Below are 17,652 nucleotides of genomic sequence, written 5' to 3'. Positions count from 1 at the left end.
AGTTAAAGATTTCCTACAGGTTCAGCCCCCAAGGTTTAGCAGGAACTGGCCTGCCAAAAATTGGTCCTTTCCCGACTCCACAAGATCACAAGGGGACAGGAACAGACACTCGAGGGGCAGAAATCAATCCAGAGGAGGTGCCTACAGAGGACGACAGTGGCAAGGCAATAACCGAGGCACAGACACAACCACTGCCACTGCAACAGGACAATCACAGTGACTTGGCTCTGACTCCGCCTACCAGGGAGCAAATAGCAGCACCATTAGGCGGAAAGTTAGCCTTATTCTCGAAAAATTGGCACTATATTACAAAAGACAAGTGGATTTTGCAAACCATAGACCAAGGCTACCGGTTCCACTTCCACACTTTACCAGTAAAGAGGAATGCCAAACCTGCCCCCAAATCAAAAAATAGAAGCCCTGCATCAGATAGCGGAATTAATAAAGATGAGAGCTGTGGAAAGGGTACCAATAACAGAACAGGGCAAAGGATTCTACTCCAGACTCTTCCTAGTACCAAGAAAAGAAAAACTGGAGACCTATTCTCGACCTGTCCATCTTAAACACATACATCATTGTCCCAAAATTCAAAATGCTGACCCTACAGCAACTTCTTCCCATGCTGGGCAAGGAGTGTTGGCTGGTAACTCTAGATCTCAAGGAGGCATACCTGCACGTCCCCATTCGACCAAATTGCAGAAGATACCTCAGATTTCTTGCAGGATCAGAGCATTATCAATTCTCAGCATTGCCCTTTGGCTTATCTACTGCCCAGAGTATTCACAAAATGCCTGGCATCAGTAATCGCTCACTGCAGAGTACAGGGAATCCAAATTTATCCATACCTGGACGACTGCCTGTTACAAGCGGACAACAAAAGCAAGCTGACAACAGATTTACAAAGGGTCATTTACTTGCTTCAAGCCCTGGGATACACAGTCAATTTACAAAAGTCAAGGCTGACACCATCCCAGACAAGAACTTTCTTGGGCGCGGAATTGGACACAGTAAAACAGATGGCATTCCTAACTGCAGAAAAACAAAAAGAACTCCCTCTTTACTTCTTGGCATTAACAAAGCAGAACAAACTAACAGCAAGAAAAGTTCTGCAGGCCTTGGGCTTCATGGCATCATGCATAATCTTGGTCCCACATGCCAGACTGCATATGAGAAAGTTACAGTGGTACCTAAAGAATTTATGGTCTCAACACAGGCACAGCTTAGAAACAGAAATACCACTAATCCCATGCTTAAAACAGGAGTTCCTATGGTGGGCTCGGGCATGCCAGTCAAACCCAGGCTTACCCTTCCACAACTTTCGAGCAAACCAAACCATCACAACGGATGCCTCAGACCTAGGATGGGGGGCACACATGATGGACAAATGCATACAAGGACTGTGGACTCAGGACCAGCTGCAACTGCACATAAACCAAAAAGAAATGCTGGCAGTAAAACTGGCAATCCTAAAATTCAGACCATTCCTCAAAGAAGGTCATTTGATGAGAAGGACAGACAACACCACAGTCATGTGGTACATCAACAAACAGGGAGGCACTCATTCTTACCCCCTATGCAGAATGACTTTGGACCTTTGGAATCTGGCTCTCAGCTACAACATCCAGTTACAGGCAATATTTGTACCGGGAAAAGAGAACACCCTAGCAGACATTTAAGCAGAACCACCTCGGATGCTCACGAATGGATGCTACACCCGGACATCTTCAAGACCATCACAAAGAAATGGGGAATGCCACAAATAGATCTGTTCGCTTCCCCACAAAATCACCAGCTCAAAAAATTCTGCACAAGGACATTCCACCCACTTGCATGGAAGGTGGACTCTCTATCCTTCAGCTGGAAAGGCCTGACAGCATATGCATTTCCACCTCTTCCCTTGATGCACAAGGTACTACTGAAAATCAAAGAGGAACGTCCAAGGATAATTCTGATAGCGCCGAACTGGCCAAGACAACACTGGTACCCATTGCTGAGGACCATGTCTCGGGAGAAAATGTGGTCAATACCCCTGATGCCTCCGATAACTCAGAACAACTACAACATCATACATCCAAACCTAAAAACCTTGCAACTGACTGCCTGGAACATCACATAGCAGTAACTAACCCAGACCTTTCACAAAGGGTTAAAGACATTATCCTTGAAGCCCGCAGACCTTCAACAAGAAGGAACTATGCAGGAAAATGGAAAAGGTTCGTCATTTGGAGTACTGAAAGAGGAAAAGATGTGTCTAACATAGATATTGCTAACATTCTGGAGTACTTGGCAGAGCTTCTACATACAGGCCTGTCCTATTCCTCCATCAAGATACATGCATCAGCTATTTCAGCAGAATACAGCTTTGATCCTCCTGTCTTTTCACATCCTCTACTCAGGCAGTTCCTCAGAGGGATCAAGAATGTAAAACCTCCTGGGAAACCACCATTACCAGCATGGGACTTGAATTTTGTACTAGAAAAGTTGACACTCCCTCCGTTTGAACCAGCAGCAACAGCAGATCTACAACACCTGTCATGGAAAACTGCTTTCCTACTGGCTATTACTTCAGCAAGGAGGGTTTCGGAACTACAGGCCTTAATGGCAGTGCAACCCTTCCTAATCTTCCATCAAGATAGGGTGTCCATGAGAACTAATCCTACATTTATGCCTAAGGTGGTATCCAGAGTGTCTTTAAACCAGGCAATCCACCTACCTACCTTCTTTCCCAATCCACAAAACAGAGGTGAAAGAATAATGCATACCTTGGATGTACACAGACAGTTACGCTACTACCTGGACAGAACCAAAGGTAACAGAAAAACTGACCAGCTCTTTGTAGCCTATGCAACAGGAAGGGAAGGAAAAGCAATTTCCAAACAGACAATCTCCAAATGGATAGGAAATTGCATAAGATTCTGTTACTCCTACCATGGAAAACCAATTCCACAGAACATAAGACCTCATTCTACAAGGGCTACAGCCACTACCACAGCTTTCTTAAGAGGAGTGGCAACCAAGGACATTATTGAGGCGGCTACTTGGACCTCCGTGCATACATTTGCCAAGCATTATAATTTACCTCTATACTCTAGATCCCGAGCAGGGTTTGCCACTGCTGTACTGCAAGGGATCCTGACTACACCATAATTATTATTCCTCCTCCCTAGTTTGGCTATGGTATTCTACCCATTCGTTATGACTGCAGCTGCATCCATGAAGGACATAGTACAGTTTTGTACCTACCATAAATGTAGATGTCGAACTGGATAGCATCTGCAGTCAGGATACCCTCCCTCCTTCCCTCTGCGGTACTCCTAGGGTATTTACCCTCCTAATAGCTAGCTGGGGGGGGGTCTCTTATGGTGTATTTGTTTGTATATATGTACATACATGTTTATTTTTTGTGTTTGTCTTCTACTATTTTGGAAACATTGGCATTTATCCAAAATTTAGCTTTCCAAGAGGGCAATTGGCATCTGGGGCAAGAAACACTGAGGAAAATGGCGTTGGCTGATGCCTTTATACCCGAAGACCAGCAGAGATGACGTTGGGTGAAGTGCGACATCAGCCGAAGCCAGACCCAGACTTTGGAATCCGGCCGACCGAAGGGCTGCCTGACGACAGGACAACCCATTTGTTATGACTGCAGATGCTATCCAGTTCGGACATCTACATTTATGGTAGGTACAAAACTGTACTTTGTGTACACTTACCATAAATGTAGATGTTCGAGTGTATTCACTGTTGCAGTCCAGGTTACCTACCCACCATCCCCCCTTTTCTACAACTTCTGTTTCTTGCACTATCTTCTACAGCCTTTGTGGTGTATTTGCTTTTTGATGAAGGTAAAGTTTATGTTGCTAAAAGTGCATTTGAGATATATATATATATATATATATATATATATATATATATATATATATATATATATAATATAGATTATAGATATAAATGTATTATATATATAGATATAGATATAGATATATATATATATATATATATATATATATATATTTTTTTTTTTTTCCCCCCTCCCCATTTGGGGGGGCACCTGACCTCTGGGGCAAGAAACTGAATAAATTGGCGTCTGCTGCATGTTTTATACCCCCTGACGTCATGGAAGAGGAGACGGCAGCCGACGCAGGACCCAAGACTTTGTTATTCAGGCCAACTGAGGGCTACCTGCCAGCAGATTACCCAAATATAATGACTGCAACAGTGAATACAATCCATCTACATTTATGGTAAGTGTACGCAACTGTACTTTACCCTCCCACCAGCCCCCTGTTTTTCTCTAACTCTCTCTCCTTTCTTTTACTATGATTAAAAGTCTTTTTGGTGTATTTGCTTTTGTTTGGAGGCATATGTTTTGTGTTTTTAAGTTATATACATATATGTATTTTATATATATATATATATATATATATATATATATATATATATATATATATATATATTATTTTTTTATTTTTTGCTCTCCATTTGGGGGGCACCTGACATCTGGGGCAAGAAAAAATGATGTCATGGCGTCTGCTGCATGTTTTGTACCCCTGATGACCTGACGTCATGGAAGAAGGGACAGCAACCGATGCAGGACCCAATACTTCGGTAATCAGGCCAACTGAGGGCAACCTGCCAGCAGATTACCCCAAATGTAATGACTGCAACAGTGAATAACACTCTAACATCTACATTTATGGTAAGTGTACACAACTGTACTTTCCTTAACCTTTCCAATGATGAGCCAAAAGAAAGAAGTGCTGACAGCAGATGTGACATCCTAGCATGCTTACCTACCTTGAATGAGGGAAGTTGCCCCCCCCCCTCCCCAATCATTCGAGAACAAGTTAATTTCCTGACTGTTTATGCTGTATTTACTAGGAAGGGCTTCACATATACTTTGCTGAACTTCTCCTATGAAGGTAACTGGGCAGGTGTTTCATATATACATTTGTTAGTACGGATAACCTGGTGTCAAGGTGTTAGTTCCTGTACTAGGCTGCTAGGAAGAATGTTCATCTTCATTGCTAGGAAGAATGTTTATCTTCATGTCTGACCTGAGGCCTACATGTGAGGTCTTTTTTTGAAATACTGTTGCAATGTGTGAAGTGTTAACAGTTGATATTTTACCCCATCTTAGGTGAGAACAAAGTTCAGCATGCATCTGTGAATGGTGATGATGTACCTATGAAAGAGGCAAGGCCTATTCAGATAGTTGTAGCTCATGAAGATGACCACAATTTCGAGCTGGATGAGGCAGCGCTAGAAAGTATCCTCTTACAGGAGCACATACGTGATCTCAGTGTTGTAGTTGTGTCTGTGGCTGGAGCATTCCGTAAGGGGAAATCTTTTCTGCTGGACTTCATGCTTCGTTATATGTACAACAGGGTAAGTAAATCCTCAGACATATTTTTTTATTTTAGTGTAAAATAGAGAATGATGTAAAATGGGAATAACAGGAGCCAAAATGTGAATGCCATAGTAAATTTAAATACTAGCAATCTACATTTTGAAGAATTTAAAATGTTTAACTATTCCTAACCCTCACCTGCTTTACAAGGTGGGTGCAAAACACAGATTCATTGTGAATATAATCAGGCATAATATTTTAGCAAAATCTTTCTGAACATTCTGAAACTGTAGACAAATATAACCACAATGAAAAGATATCTAGAAAAAAACGCAAAAAAGGTGGATGTTGTGTAGTCCAGTCTTGCCTCCATTTTTACATATGGGTTCGGAGCCGATTCTCTGCTCCGACTCGGCCAATTTACAAGCTTGAAGACTTCTGGTTGTCTTGTGGCTAAGCAGGTATCCCATAGTGCACCAGTACAAACACCATATCTCGTTTGCCACGTCGACGGGTTTGGTTGTGCTTCTCTTGGTTCTCGCCAAGTTTCAAATTCTTTCTGTTTACATATATAGTATTCGAGTTTATATTGTGTTGTCAGGGTTGCTATTATTCTAGGCAGTTGTGTTTCCCCTTTTGGGTGCAATCTTAATTTAAACTTGTTTTTAGTCTGGTATCCTGTGTGCCAGTTTAGAGTTTCTTGTAAGCGTTGTTGCGCCTTGTTTTTTTTCTCTCAGGTAGTAAAAAGAAACGCCAACCACATAACAAGATTCTGGAGGCTGGCAATGAAGAATCACTCCTCCAGTCCAATTTACCCTCCCTCCTTCCCCTCTGTTGTTAGAGGCGGTTGTGTGGTTTGGGTTGTATATTTTGTACATATTGTATATACTGTTCTTATGATTAGTGCAAGGGTGGTTGGTTGTTTTTTGCTGTCTTTTGGTTTTGACCTTTCTGTTTAGGGTCTTCTGACATCTGGGGCAAGAAAAGACTGAGGATATGACGTCGGTCATGCGCATTTGTACCCTGACGTTCTGATGTCAGTCTTAAGCGCCTTGACCGGCGTCCTAATACTTTGATATTCGGGCCGACAGCGGACTACCCAAGTGTAAGGACTGCAGCAATGTGGATCTTCGAACATCTACATTTATGGTAGGTACAAAACTGTACTTTCTTCATCTCACATTGCTGCAGTCCTTACATATGGGTAGTCCGCTGTCCTCGGTCGGCCCGAATACCAAAGTATTAGGCTGACGTCGTCAAGGCGCTTAAAACTGACATCAGGGCGTCAGGGTACAAAAGCGCATGACGGCGTCATTCCTCAGTCTTTTGCCGCATGGTCGATGCAGAAGCAGCGTTGCAAGTGCCGTTCGGCGTTCTGAAATTTTCGAGTTCGGAGTTTCAGACCGAATCAAGTTGGCTAAGTACCCCGTTGGGGATTATTTTGGTTTTTTCTTGCCTCAGTGTTTTACCGGATGTCAGAAAAAGTGAATAACTGTATTTCTTGTGGGAAACAGATACTGCATAGGGATTATCATTCTTTGTGTATTCCTTGATGTCCTTCATGGATGCATCTGCAGTCATAACAACTGGGTTGTCCTGTCGTCAGGCAGCCCTTCGGTCGGCCGGATTCCAAAGTCCGGGTCCGGCTTCGGCTGATGTCGCACTTCACCCGACGTCATCTCTGCTGGTCTTCGGGTATAAAGGCATCAGCCGACGCCATTTTCTTCAGTCTTTCTTGCCGCGTGGCGCCCGAAGCAGAAGCTGTTCGCAAGTGCCAGTCGGTCAGATCCAGAGATTACTACTACCGAATACTCCTTCGAAGACTTCTAAAAGCTAAGTACCCCGTTGGGGACTCTTTCTTGCCTCAGCCGATGTCAGAAAAAGTCAATAACTGTTTAACTTGTGGGAAACAAATACCTCATAAAGATTTCCACTCTTACTGTTTGCCTTGTTTAGGCCCAGATCACGACGTAGCAGCCTGTTCGGCCTGTGCTTCTTTCAACCGACGAACGCTTAGACGTCGGTCGGAGTTTGCTGAACAGTTTTTCGGCTCTGAATTTGCGTACATTATGCCGTCGGATCCTCAGACTACCCAAATTATTAAAAAACGCAAAGAAAAAGACCGACACTCGCGGTCCGCGGTTTCGGCCGAAACCATGGTTAAGCAAACCGCGAGTGTCTCGGGTTCGGGCGGAACCCGGGAAACTGATCAGAGTACAGCCGAATCAATGACTACTACTGAGGTTCCGGTTACCTTACTTGAATCGGCCTCAGAAATTTTACCTACTACAGTGGTTACTAGTGACTTATCAGACACCATCCCTTTGGATGTCTCTACCCCAGCACGTGGTGCTGCTAGGCCTCCTGCAGCCATGTCTATTAAGGCCTTCGCCAGGGCTAAAGCAGCCAAATCTACTAAGTCAGTGCCTGTTAAACCCCCCTCAACCAGGCCCACTTCTAGTTCACAAATGCTTACTCTGGCAGAAGATTTAATATCCTTAATTAGGGGATCTCAACCTCACCCAGACAGGGCCTCTCAGCCCCCAGAAAAGAGACCTAGAGCAGAGCCCCTCGAGCCTGTGTCCTCTGATGATTCTGCGGAAGACTCAGATATTACAGACCAGCCAGAGGCTCCTTTCTCCAATTTTGAGGACTCAGATGCTGAAGAATCCATTCCAGCTGCTTCCCCACCAGAAGAATTCTCCTTTGGGGAAACCTTACATGCCATGAGAGAACATTTCCAATGGCAGGAACAGGATTTTTCAGACTCCAGAAAAAGACTTAGGACTTTTCTGCACCTACCACAACACAGGCCCTTAGCTATACCTCCTGTCCTCTCTGTTGTGGACGATGCATTTAATGATGTTTGCACTGCACCAGATTCTTTACCTCCAGCACCTGCCAAACCAGATAGATTTTACAGGGTGCCAGACACTCATCATCACCTATACAAGGCCCCTCTTGCAGACCCTATTCCTTCTGAAAGGGAAGCCAGGTCTTTAGACAGATAGGGCAAAAAGGTTTACACCTCTGCTACTCTCTCAGCGAGAGCTTTAAACTGTCAGTTTCACATGATACAATACCAAGAGTTTATGCTTGATCAGTTAACTAAAAAGTTATCCTCTGATGACTCTATAGATAAGAAAAATCTATTAGAAATGGTAAATAACATACAACAGGTTAGTAACCATTCCTTAAAATGTGGCTATGATGCACTGGAGGTTTCATTTAGATCAGCCATGACTGGCACAGTGATAAGAAGACATGCATGGCTAAAGGAACAAGTTTTACCGGATCATGTTAATGCTAAGTTATTAGATGCTCCTATGGATAAGACCAGTTTGTTTGGTACATCTGCCCAGCAGGTAATGAAGAAAATGGAAGAAAAGGCAAAATCTGTACAAACGGTTAAAGATTTCTTGCAGGTTCAGCCCCCAAGGTTTAGCAGGAACTGGCCTGCCAAAAATTGGTCCTTTCCTGACTCCGCAAGATCCCAAAGGGGCAGGAATAGACGTTCCAGAGGCAGAAATCAATCCAGAGGGGGTGCCTACAGAGGACGACAGTGGCAAGGTAATAACAGAGCCACAGGCACAGCCACTACCACTACGACAGGGCAATCACAGTGACTTGATTCTAACTCCGCCTACCAGGGAACAAATAGCAGCACCCTTAGGCGGAAAATTAACCTTATTTTCAAAAAAACTGGCACTATATCACAAAAGACAAGTGGATTTTGCAAACCATAGACCAAGGTTACCGGTTCCACTTCCACACTATACCAGTCAAAAGAGGAATGCCAAACCTACCTCCAAATCAAAAAACAGAAGCTCTACAGCAGATAATGCAATTAACAAAGATGAGAGCTGTGGAAAGAGTACCAATAACAGAACAAGGCAAAGGATTCTACTCCAGACTATTCCTAGTTCCAAGAAAGGAAAAAAGTTGGAGACCTATTCTCGATCTGTCCACCTTAAACACATACATCATTGTCCCAAAATTCAAGATGCTGACCCTACAACAACTTCTTCCCATGCTGGGCAAGGAGTGTTGGCTGGTAACTCTAGATCTCAAGGAGGCATACCTGCACGTCCCCATTCGACCAATTTGCAGAAGATACCTCAGATTTCTTGCAGGATCAGAGCACTATCAATTCTCAGCATTGCCCTTTGGCTTATCTACTGCGCCCAGAGTATTCACAAAATGCCTGGCATCAGTAATCGCCCACTGCAGACTACAGGGAATCCAAATTTATCCATACCTGGACGACTGCCTGCTACAAGGGGACAACAAAAGCAAGCTGACAACAGATTTACAAAGGGTCATTTACTTGCTACAAGCACTGGGATACACAGTCAATTTGCAAAAATCAAGGCTGATTCCATCCCAAACAAGAACATTCTTGGGCGCGGAATTGGACACAGTAAAACAAATGGCATTCCTAACTGCAGAAAAACAAAAAGATCTCCCTCTTTACTTCTTGTCACTAACAAACCACAGCAAGCTAACAGCAAGAAAAGTTCTGCAGGCCTTGGGCTTCATGGCATCATGCATAATCTTGGTTCCACATGCCAGACTGCATATGAGAAAACTACAGTGGTACCTAAAGAATTTATGGTCCCAACACAGGCACAGCCTAGAAACAGAAATTCCACTAATTCCATGCCTAAAACAGGAGTTCCTATGGTGGGCTCAAGCATGCCAGTCAAACCCAGGCTTACCCTTTCACAAATATCAAGCAAGCCAAACCATCACAACAGACGCCTCAGACCTAGGATGGGGGCTCACATGCTGGACAAATGCGTGCAAGGATTGTGGGCGAGGACCAACTTCACCTGCACATCAACCTAAAAGAAATGCTGGCAGTAAAACTGGCAATCCAAAAATTCAGACAATTCCTCAAAGAAGGCCATTTGATGATAAGGACAGACAACACCACAGTCATGTGGTACATCAGGTGGCTTACACAAACAAGGTGTGGGGGTGGTTTCACAAGGGATAGGTCAAACAGTTAAAGGCTTGGCATTAAAGGCAAGTTAGCTTACTACAAACCTATGAACCAAAAAAAAGAACAAATGTTTGAGAAGGGAGGAGATTATTTTTGGGGGCTGAGGGCTGATGGAATGATGCAGTGGGGAAACCTTGCAGGATGGGGTAACAAGTGCTGGACCAAGAATAGTCTTGATGGTGTGCATGGGTTTAGAGAGATTACTGTCGGGCAACTGTTTTTTTTTTGGGGGTTTGGGCCTAATGGGTAGATTGTTTGCCTTTGCCACACAAACACAAAAACGGGGGTTCTCAATCACAGGGATAATAGGCTTAGGCTTAAAATGGCAAGCAAAGTAGCCCCTAGTACTAATCTATGAATCTATGAATCTATGAATCAACAAACAGGGAGGCACTCATTCATACCCCCTATGCAGAATGACTTTGGACCTTTGGAACCTGGCACTCAGGTACAACATCCAGTTACAGGCAATGTTTGTACCAGGAAAGGAGAACACTCTAGCAGACATGTTAAGCAGAACCACCTCGGATGCTCACGAATGGATGCTACACCCGGACATCTTCAAGACCATCGCAAAGAAATGGGGGATGCCACAGATAGATCTATTCGCTTCCCCTCTCAACCACCAGCTCAAAAAATTCTGCACAAGGACATTCCATCCACTAGCATCGAAAGTGGATTCGCTCTCCTTCAGCTGGAAAGGCCTGACAGCATATGCATTCCTACCTCTTCCCTTGATACACAAGGTATTACTAAAAATCAAGGAGGAACGTCCAAGGATAATCCTGATAGCTCCAAACTGGCCAAGACAACACTGGTACCCATTGCTGAGGAGCATGTCTCGGGACAAAATGTGGTCAATACCCCTGATGCCTTTGATGTTAACTCAGAACAACTACAGCATCATGCATCCAAACCTAAAAACGTTACAGCTGACTGCATGGCACATCACATAGCAGCAACTATTCCAGATCTCTCCCAAAGGGTTAAAGACATTATCCTTGAAGCCCGCAGACCTTCAACAAGAAGGAACTATGCAGGAAATGGAAAAGGTTTGTCATTTGGAGTGCTGAAAGAGGGAAGGATGTGTCGAATATAGATATGGCTAACATTCTGGAGTACTTGGCAGAGCTTCTACATACAGGCCTGTCCTATTCCTCCAAGATACATGCATCAGCTATTTCAGCAGAATACAGCTTTGATCCACCTGTCTTCTCACATCCTCTACTCAGGCAGTTCCTCAGAGGGATCAAGAATGTAAAACCTCCTAGGAAACCACCACTGCCAGCTTGGGATTTGAACTTTGTGCTAGAAAAGTTGACCCTCGCACCTTTTGAACCAGCAGCAACAGCAGACCTACAGCATCTTTCATGGAAAACTGCTTTCCTACTGGCAATAACCTCAGCAAGGAGGGTTTCTGAACTTCAGGCCCTAATGGCAGTACAACCCTTCCTAATCTTCCACCAAGACAGAGTGTCCATGAGGACCAATCCTACATTTATGCCTAAGGTGGTATCCAGAGTGTCCCTAAACCAGGCAATCCACCTACCTACCTTCTTCCCCAACCCACAAAACAGAGGGGAAAGAATGCTGCATACCTTGGATGTACACAGACAGCTACGCTACTACCTGGACAGAACAAAAGTAACAGAAAAACTGACCAGCTTTTTGTAGCCTATGCAACAGGAAGGGAAGGAAAAGCAATTTCCAAACAGACAATCTCCAAATGGATAGGAAATTGCATACGATTCTGTTACTCCTTCCATGGAAAACCAATTCCACAGAACATACGACCTCATTCTACAAGAGCAACAGCCACTACCACAGCCTTCTTACGAGGAGTGGCAACCAAGGACATTATTGAGGCGGCTACTTGGACCTCCGTGCATACATTTGCCAAGCATTATAATTTACCTCTGTATTCCAGATCCCGAGCAGGGTTTGCCACTGCTGTACTGCAAGGGATCCTAACCACACCATAATCTATTCTTCCTCCTCCCTATTTGGCTATGGTATTCTACCCAGTTGTTATGACTGCAGATGCATCCATGAAGGACATAGTACAGTTTTGTACCTACCATAAATGTAGATGTCCGAACTGGATAGCATCTGCAGTCAGGATTACCCTCCCTCCTTCCCCTCTGTGGTACTCCTAGGGTATTTACCCTCCTAATAGCTAGCTGGTGGGGGGGAGTCTCTTATGGTGTATTTGTTTGTATATATGTACATACATGCTTATTTTTTGTTTGCCTTCTATCCTTTGGGAAACATTGGCATTTTTACCCAAAATTTAGCCTTCCAAGAGGGCAACTGGCATCTGGGGCAAGAAACACTGAAGAAAATGGCGTCGGCTGATGCCTTTATACCCGAAGACCAGCAGAGATGACGTCAGGTGAAGTGCGACATCAGCCGAAGCCGGACCCGGACTTTGGAATCCGGCCGACCGAAGGGCTGCCTGACGACAGGACAACCCAGTTGTTATGACTGCAGATGCTATCCAGTTCGGACATCTACATTTATGGTAGGTACAAAACTGTACTTTTGGGGCCTGAGCACGACGTTGTTGGGTGTCGCTTTTGTGCTAGGTTCAATAAGCGCACTATTAAGCGAAGGTTGGATTGTGTTAGGCTGGTCTTTGGGAAGCGGTGCAATTATAATGCCGTCGGATTCTCCGGCGCCCGCTTCTGCGAAGAAGCGCAAAGACAAAGCAGTTAAACCCAGGCAAGATGAGTCGTCTCTTCCGGACGCCGGTTCTTTAGAGGCTTCAGTGGAACCGGTGGTTCCGACGGAGGCTTCTCTGGAGTCTCAGGGGGAGACTTTGATTTTGCAGGAGGTGGTCTCTCAGGAGGCAGGTCAGGCTGAAGGGGCTTCCCAAGTTACTGTACTCCCCTCCCTTCCTAGGGTGGTTAGGCCTTCTCCTTCCGTTTCCAAGGCTTCTCCCAGAGGCAGGCCAGTTTCAGCTTCTGTTGGTGTCACTCCTAGTTCAGCAGGGTCTGTGCCTAAGAAGCACATGCTTAAAATGGCAGAAGATTTAATTACTCTGATTAGAGGTTCTATGCCCCCTCCTGATAAGAGGTCTAGGGTGGAGCCAGAGTTGGGAAGTTTGGAGCAGGCTTCGGATATTTCAGAGTCTTCAGCTGAAGACTTGCAGGAGTATTCTCCTTATTCTGATTCTGATGCAGATGATTCCACTCCTTCTGCTTCTCCTCCAGAGGATTTTTCTTTTCAGAGACACTTCATTCTATGAGGGAACATTTTAAGTGGGAAGGTCAGGACTTCTCTGATTCTAGGAAAAGGCTTAGGGAGTTTTTGCTGTTACCCCAGCATAGGCCCTTGGCTATACCCCCTGTTCTGGATGTTGTGGAAGATGTGTTTGCAGAGGCTTCACTTAATCCTGATTCTCTGCCTCCTGCTCCTGTTAAACCGGATAGGTATTACAGGGTGCCTGAGGCTCATAAATATCTTTATAAGAGTCCTAGGGCGGACCCAGAAACTATTAGTCAGGGACCTAAGGGTGTCAAGGCCTCTGTTGTAAAAATCCGGTTCCTCTAGATAAAGAAGCCAGAGCTTTGGATAGATGGGGAAAGAAGGTCTATACATCTTCTACCTTGGCTATGAGGGCTTTGAATTGCCAGTTTCATATGTTGAAATATCAAAACTTTCTTCTTTCTCAATTGAAGTCTAAGGTGGATGCTCTGGCGGAAGGCATTGAGTGTAAAGAGTTGCAAGATTTGGTGCATGTCTCTGAACAAGTGGGTAAGCATTCATTACAGTGTGGTTTTGATGCTGTGCAGGCCTCGTCTAGGGTGGCTGCCACTGGCTCAGTTCTTCGCAGGCACGCCTGGTTAAAGGATCAGAATTTATCTGACCATGTTAAGACAAGGATTTTGGATGCTCCTTTGCAGTCTGATGTGTTGTTTGGTTCACCTGTGGAATCAGTCTTGAAGAAAATGGAAGACAAGGCTAAGTCTATGCAGGCTGTTAAAGATTTTTTGCAAGTTCAGCCTCCGAAGTTTAGTAGGAATTGGCCTGCTAAGGGGTGGACGTATCCTTCTTATGATTCCCAGTCTAGGGGTAAATCTAGACGTGGTAGGGGCAGAGCTCAGAGTTCTTTCAGGCCTAGAACAGGGAGTTCACCTGCACAATCTTCGAGTGAGGGCAGGGGCCAGTCCTTTCGTAAACAGGCCCAATGACCTACTTTTTCAGCTGCCAGATCCTTCTTGCCTGGCAGCACCTTTGGGAGGAAGGTTAGCACTCTTCAAGGAAAATTGGATGTTGATTACCCAAGACAAATGGGTATTGGATATCATACACCAGGGTTACAAGTTTTATTTCCATACCTTGCCTCCTTTCAAAGGCATGCCGGACGTTCCTCCTCAGCAAAGACTAGAGGCTCGCAAACAAATTTCTCTACTACTTCAAATAGGAGCCATACAAACGGTTCCTCTGCCAGAAGTGGGCCTAGGATTTTATTCTCGCCTGTTTCTAGTACCAAAGAAAGGAAACACGTGGAGACCAATTTTGGATTTATCCATCCTCAACACATATCTGGACATTCCCAAGTTCAAAATGTTAACGTTACAACAGCTTTTACCTCTGCTGGGCAAGGATCACTGGATGGTGACTCAGGAACATGAAGGTAAGCCTCTTTGAGATCCAATCAGGCCCAGTTGCAGGAAGTATCTGCGTTTTCGGGCTGGGACTTCACATTATCAGTTCTCTGCATTGCCCTTTGGCTTATCTACTGCGCCCAGAGTGTTCTTGAAGGTTCTGGCTCCAGTGGTAGCTTTCTTCAGGCTAAGAGGAATACAGATCTATCCTTATTTGGACGATTGCCTGATACTGGCCCAAGAAAAGGACAAACTTCTTCATCATTTACAGTATGTGATGGCAGTGTTAAGATGCCTGGGGTATTCTGTGAACGAAATAAAGTCCAGTCTAGTACCCTCTCAGGACATGTGCTTTCTGGGTGTGAGACTGAATACAGCATCCCAGATGGCCTTTTTGACCCCGGACAAACAAAAGAATCTTTCTGTTTACTTCCACCAGTTGTCTCATCAGTCCAGGCTGACTGCAAGGACAGTCCTTCAAGCCTTTGGGTTCATGGCATCTTGTATTCTGGTACTTCCCAATGCCAAACTGCATATGAGGAAGCTACAATAGTACCTCAAGAATGTATGGACACAGCACTGCCAAGATTTGGACACTGCCATTCAAATAATACCTTGCATTCAAAAGGAATTTTTGTGGTGGGCTCAGGAATGTCACCTAAACAAGGGACTCTCTGTGACCCGGCCAGAGGCGAGTCAGATTCTAACGACAGATGCCTCAGACAAAGCTTGGGGAGCTCATCTAAATGGAAAATGGATACAAGACACGTGGCCTGCAGACTTCAACATCTACATATCAACTTGAAGGAGATGTTAGCAGTCCAATTTGCTTTGATAGCTTTCAAGGATTTACTTCTTCCATGGCAGGTGTTGATTCAAACAGACAACACAACTGTCATTTGGTACATCAACAAGCAAGGGGGAACGCATTCTTATCCTCTATGCAGACAAGCAATGATTTTGTGGGAGACTGCTCTCAGTTTACAGCTAAATCTTCAGGCAAGGTTTCTGCCAGGAGCACAGAACTCCTTACCAGATGTGTTGAGCAGACAAATTATGGATCCCCACGAGTGGAAATTGGATCCTCATGTATTCCAGAGGTTGACAGTGTTATGGGGAACTCCAGACATAGATCTGTTCGCTTCTCCACTAAATTACCAGCTGCCAAAGTTTTGCACAAAAAGGTTTCATCCCTCAGCTTGGAAAGTGGATGCTCTCTCATTCAATTGGAGCAATCTTCACGTGTATGCCTTTCCACCTCTGCCTCTCCTCCCAAAGGTACTGCTGAAGGTCAGACAGGACAAGCCAAACATGATTTTAATAGCTCCAGATTGGCCTCGACAGCACTGGTACCCATTACTGAGAAGTCTGGTACAGGAGCCTCCATGGCCTTTGCCTTCAATTCCTCACCTGCTGTCTCAGGAGAACGGTCATTTACTCAATGTCAAACTTCATTCTCCATCTGACAGCCTGGCATATTCTGGTTTAAACCCTGGAGGGTCTCAGCTTCCACAACAAGTTTTGAATGTTATTTTGGAGGCCGGAAGGCCTAGTACAAGGAAAGTTTACGCAGATAAATGGAGGAGGTTTTTATTTTGGAGTGCAGCAAAGGACTTTGATGTTTCTAAACCTAATTTAAGTGTGGCACTTCAATACCTTACTGAGTTATTGGACAAAGGTTTGTCCTTCTCTATAAAGGTTCATGCTGCAGCAATCTCTGCTCACTATGACTGTGACCCACCATTATTTTCTCAGCCTTTGTTTAAGCAATTCCTTAGAGGGGCAAAGAATATAAGACCCCCGCGTAGAGCTCCTACTCCTGCTTGGGATCTCAATTTTGTGTTGGAGAAACTCACTCTACAACCTTTTGAGCCTGCAGCATTGGCAGAGTTGAAATATTTATCTTGGAAGACTGCTTTTTTGTTGGCCATTACCTCTGCGAGAAGGGTTTCTGAATTACAGGCCCTTATGGCAGTTGAGCCTTTCTTAATTTTCCACAAGGATAGGGTGTCTTTGCATACTAACCCTTCTTTTATGCCTAAAGTGGTTTCTAGTGTGGCTTTAAACCAAACTATTCATTTGCCTACTTTTTATGCAAACCCCCAAAATAAAGGGGAAAAGATTTTGCACACTTTGGATATACACAGACAGTTGCGATATTATTTGAGCAGAACTAAAGGGTTCAGGCAGTCTCAGCAGTTGTTTCTTTTGCTTTGGGTTCTCAGGGCAGACCTGTTTCAAAATAAACTATTTCTAAGTGGATTGGTTTTTGTATTGCTTTCTGTTATTCTCATCATGGTAAGGAGATTCCAGCTGGGATTAGGCCTCATTCCACTAGGGCTACTGCCACTTCAACAGCTTTTTTAAGGGGGGTGGCTACTAAAGATATTTTGGAAGCAGCTACTTGGAGTTCAGTGCATACTTTCTCTAAGCATTACCACCTTCCACTTTACTCTAAATCTAGGGCTGGATTTGCAACTGCAATTTTACAAGGCATGTTGGCAGCTCCTAATGCTTTATAGTTTTGCCATCCTCCCTTACCTCTGCTTTGGGATTCTACCCATATGTAAGGACTGCAGCAATGTGAGATGAAGAACATAGTACAGTTTTGTACCTACCATAAATGTAGATGTTCAAGATCCACATTGCTGCAGTCCAATTTACCTCCCTCCTTCCCTCTGTTGTTG

The 17,652-nt window shown here is 44.4% G+C and overlaps 1 protein-coding gene across 3 annotated transcripts in view; it reads left to right on the top strand.

Annotated features, from left to right (window-relative positions):
* The window catches only part of ATL2 (atlastin GTPase 2), a 1,083,407-nt gene that overhangs the window by 236,560 nt on the left and 829,195 nt on the right, over window positions 1-17,652 (top strand). For all 3 annotated transcript variants that reach the window (XM_044057663.1, XM_044057671.1, XM_044057677.1), the window contains exon 3: window positions 5,141-5,388. In XM_044057663.1, coding sequence (XP_043913598.1) covers window positions 5,141-5,388 — 248 coding nt within the window. The remainder of the gene's footprint in view (window positions 1-5,140; window positions 5,389-17,652) is intronic.

Source organism: Protopterus annectens, chromosome 1.part2, assembly GCF_019279795.1.
Source record: "Protopterus annectens isolate FY-2018-M chromosome 1.part2, PAN1.0, whole genome shotgun sequence".
Taxonomy (NCBI): domain Eukaryota; kingdom Metazoa; phylum Chordata; order Ceratodontiformes; family Protopteridae; genus Protopterus; species Protopterus annectens.
This window is presented reverse-complemented; position numbering and strand designations above follow the sequence as displayed.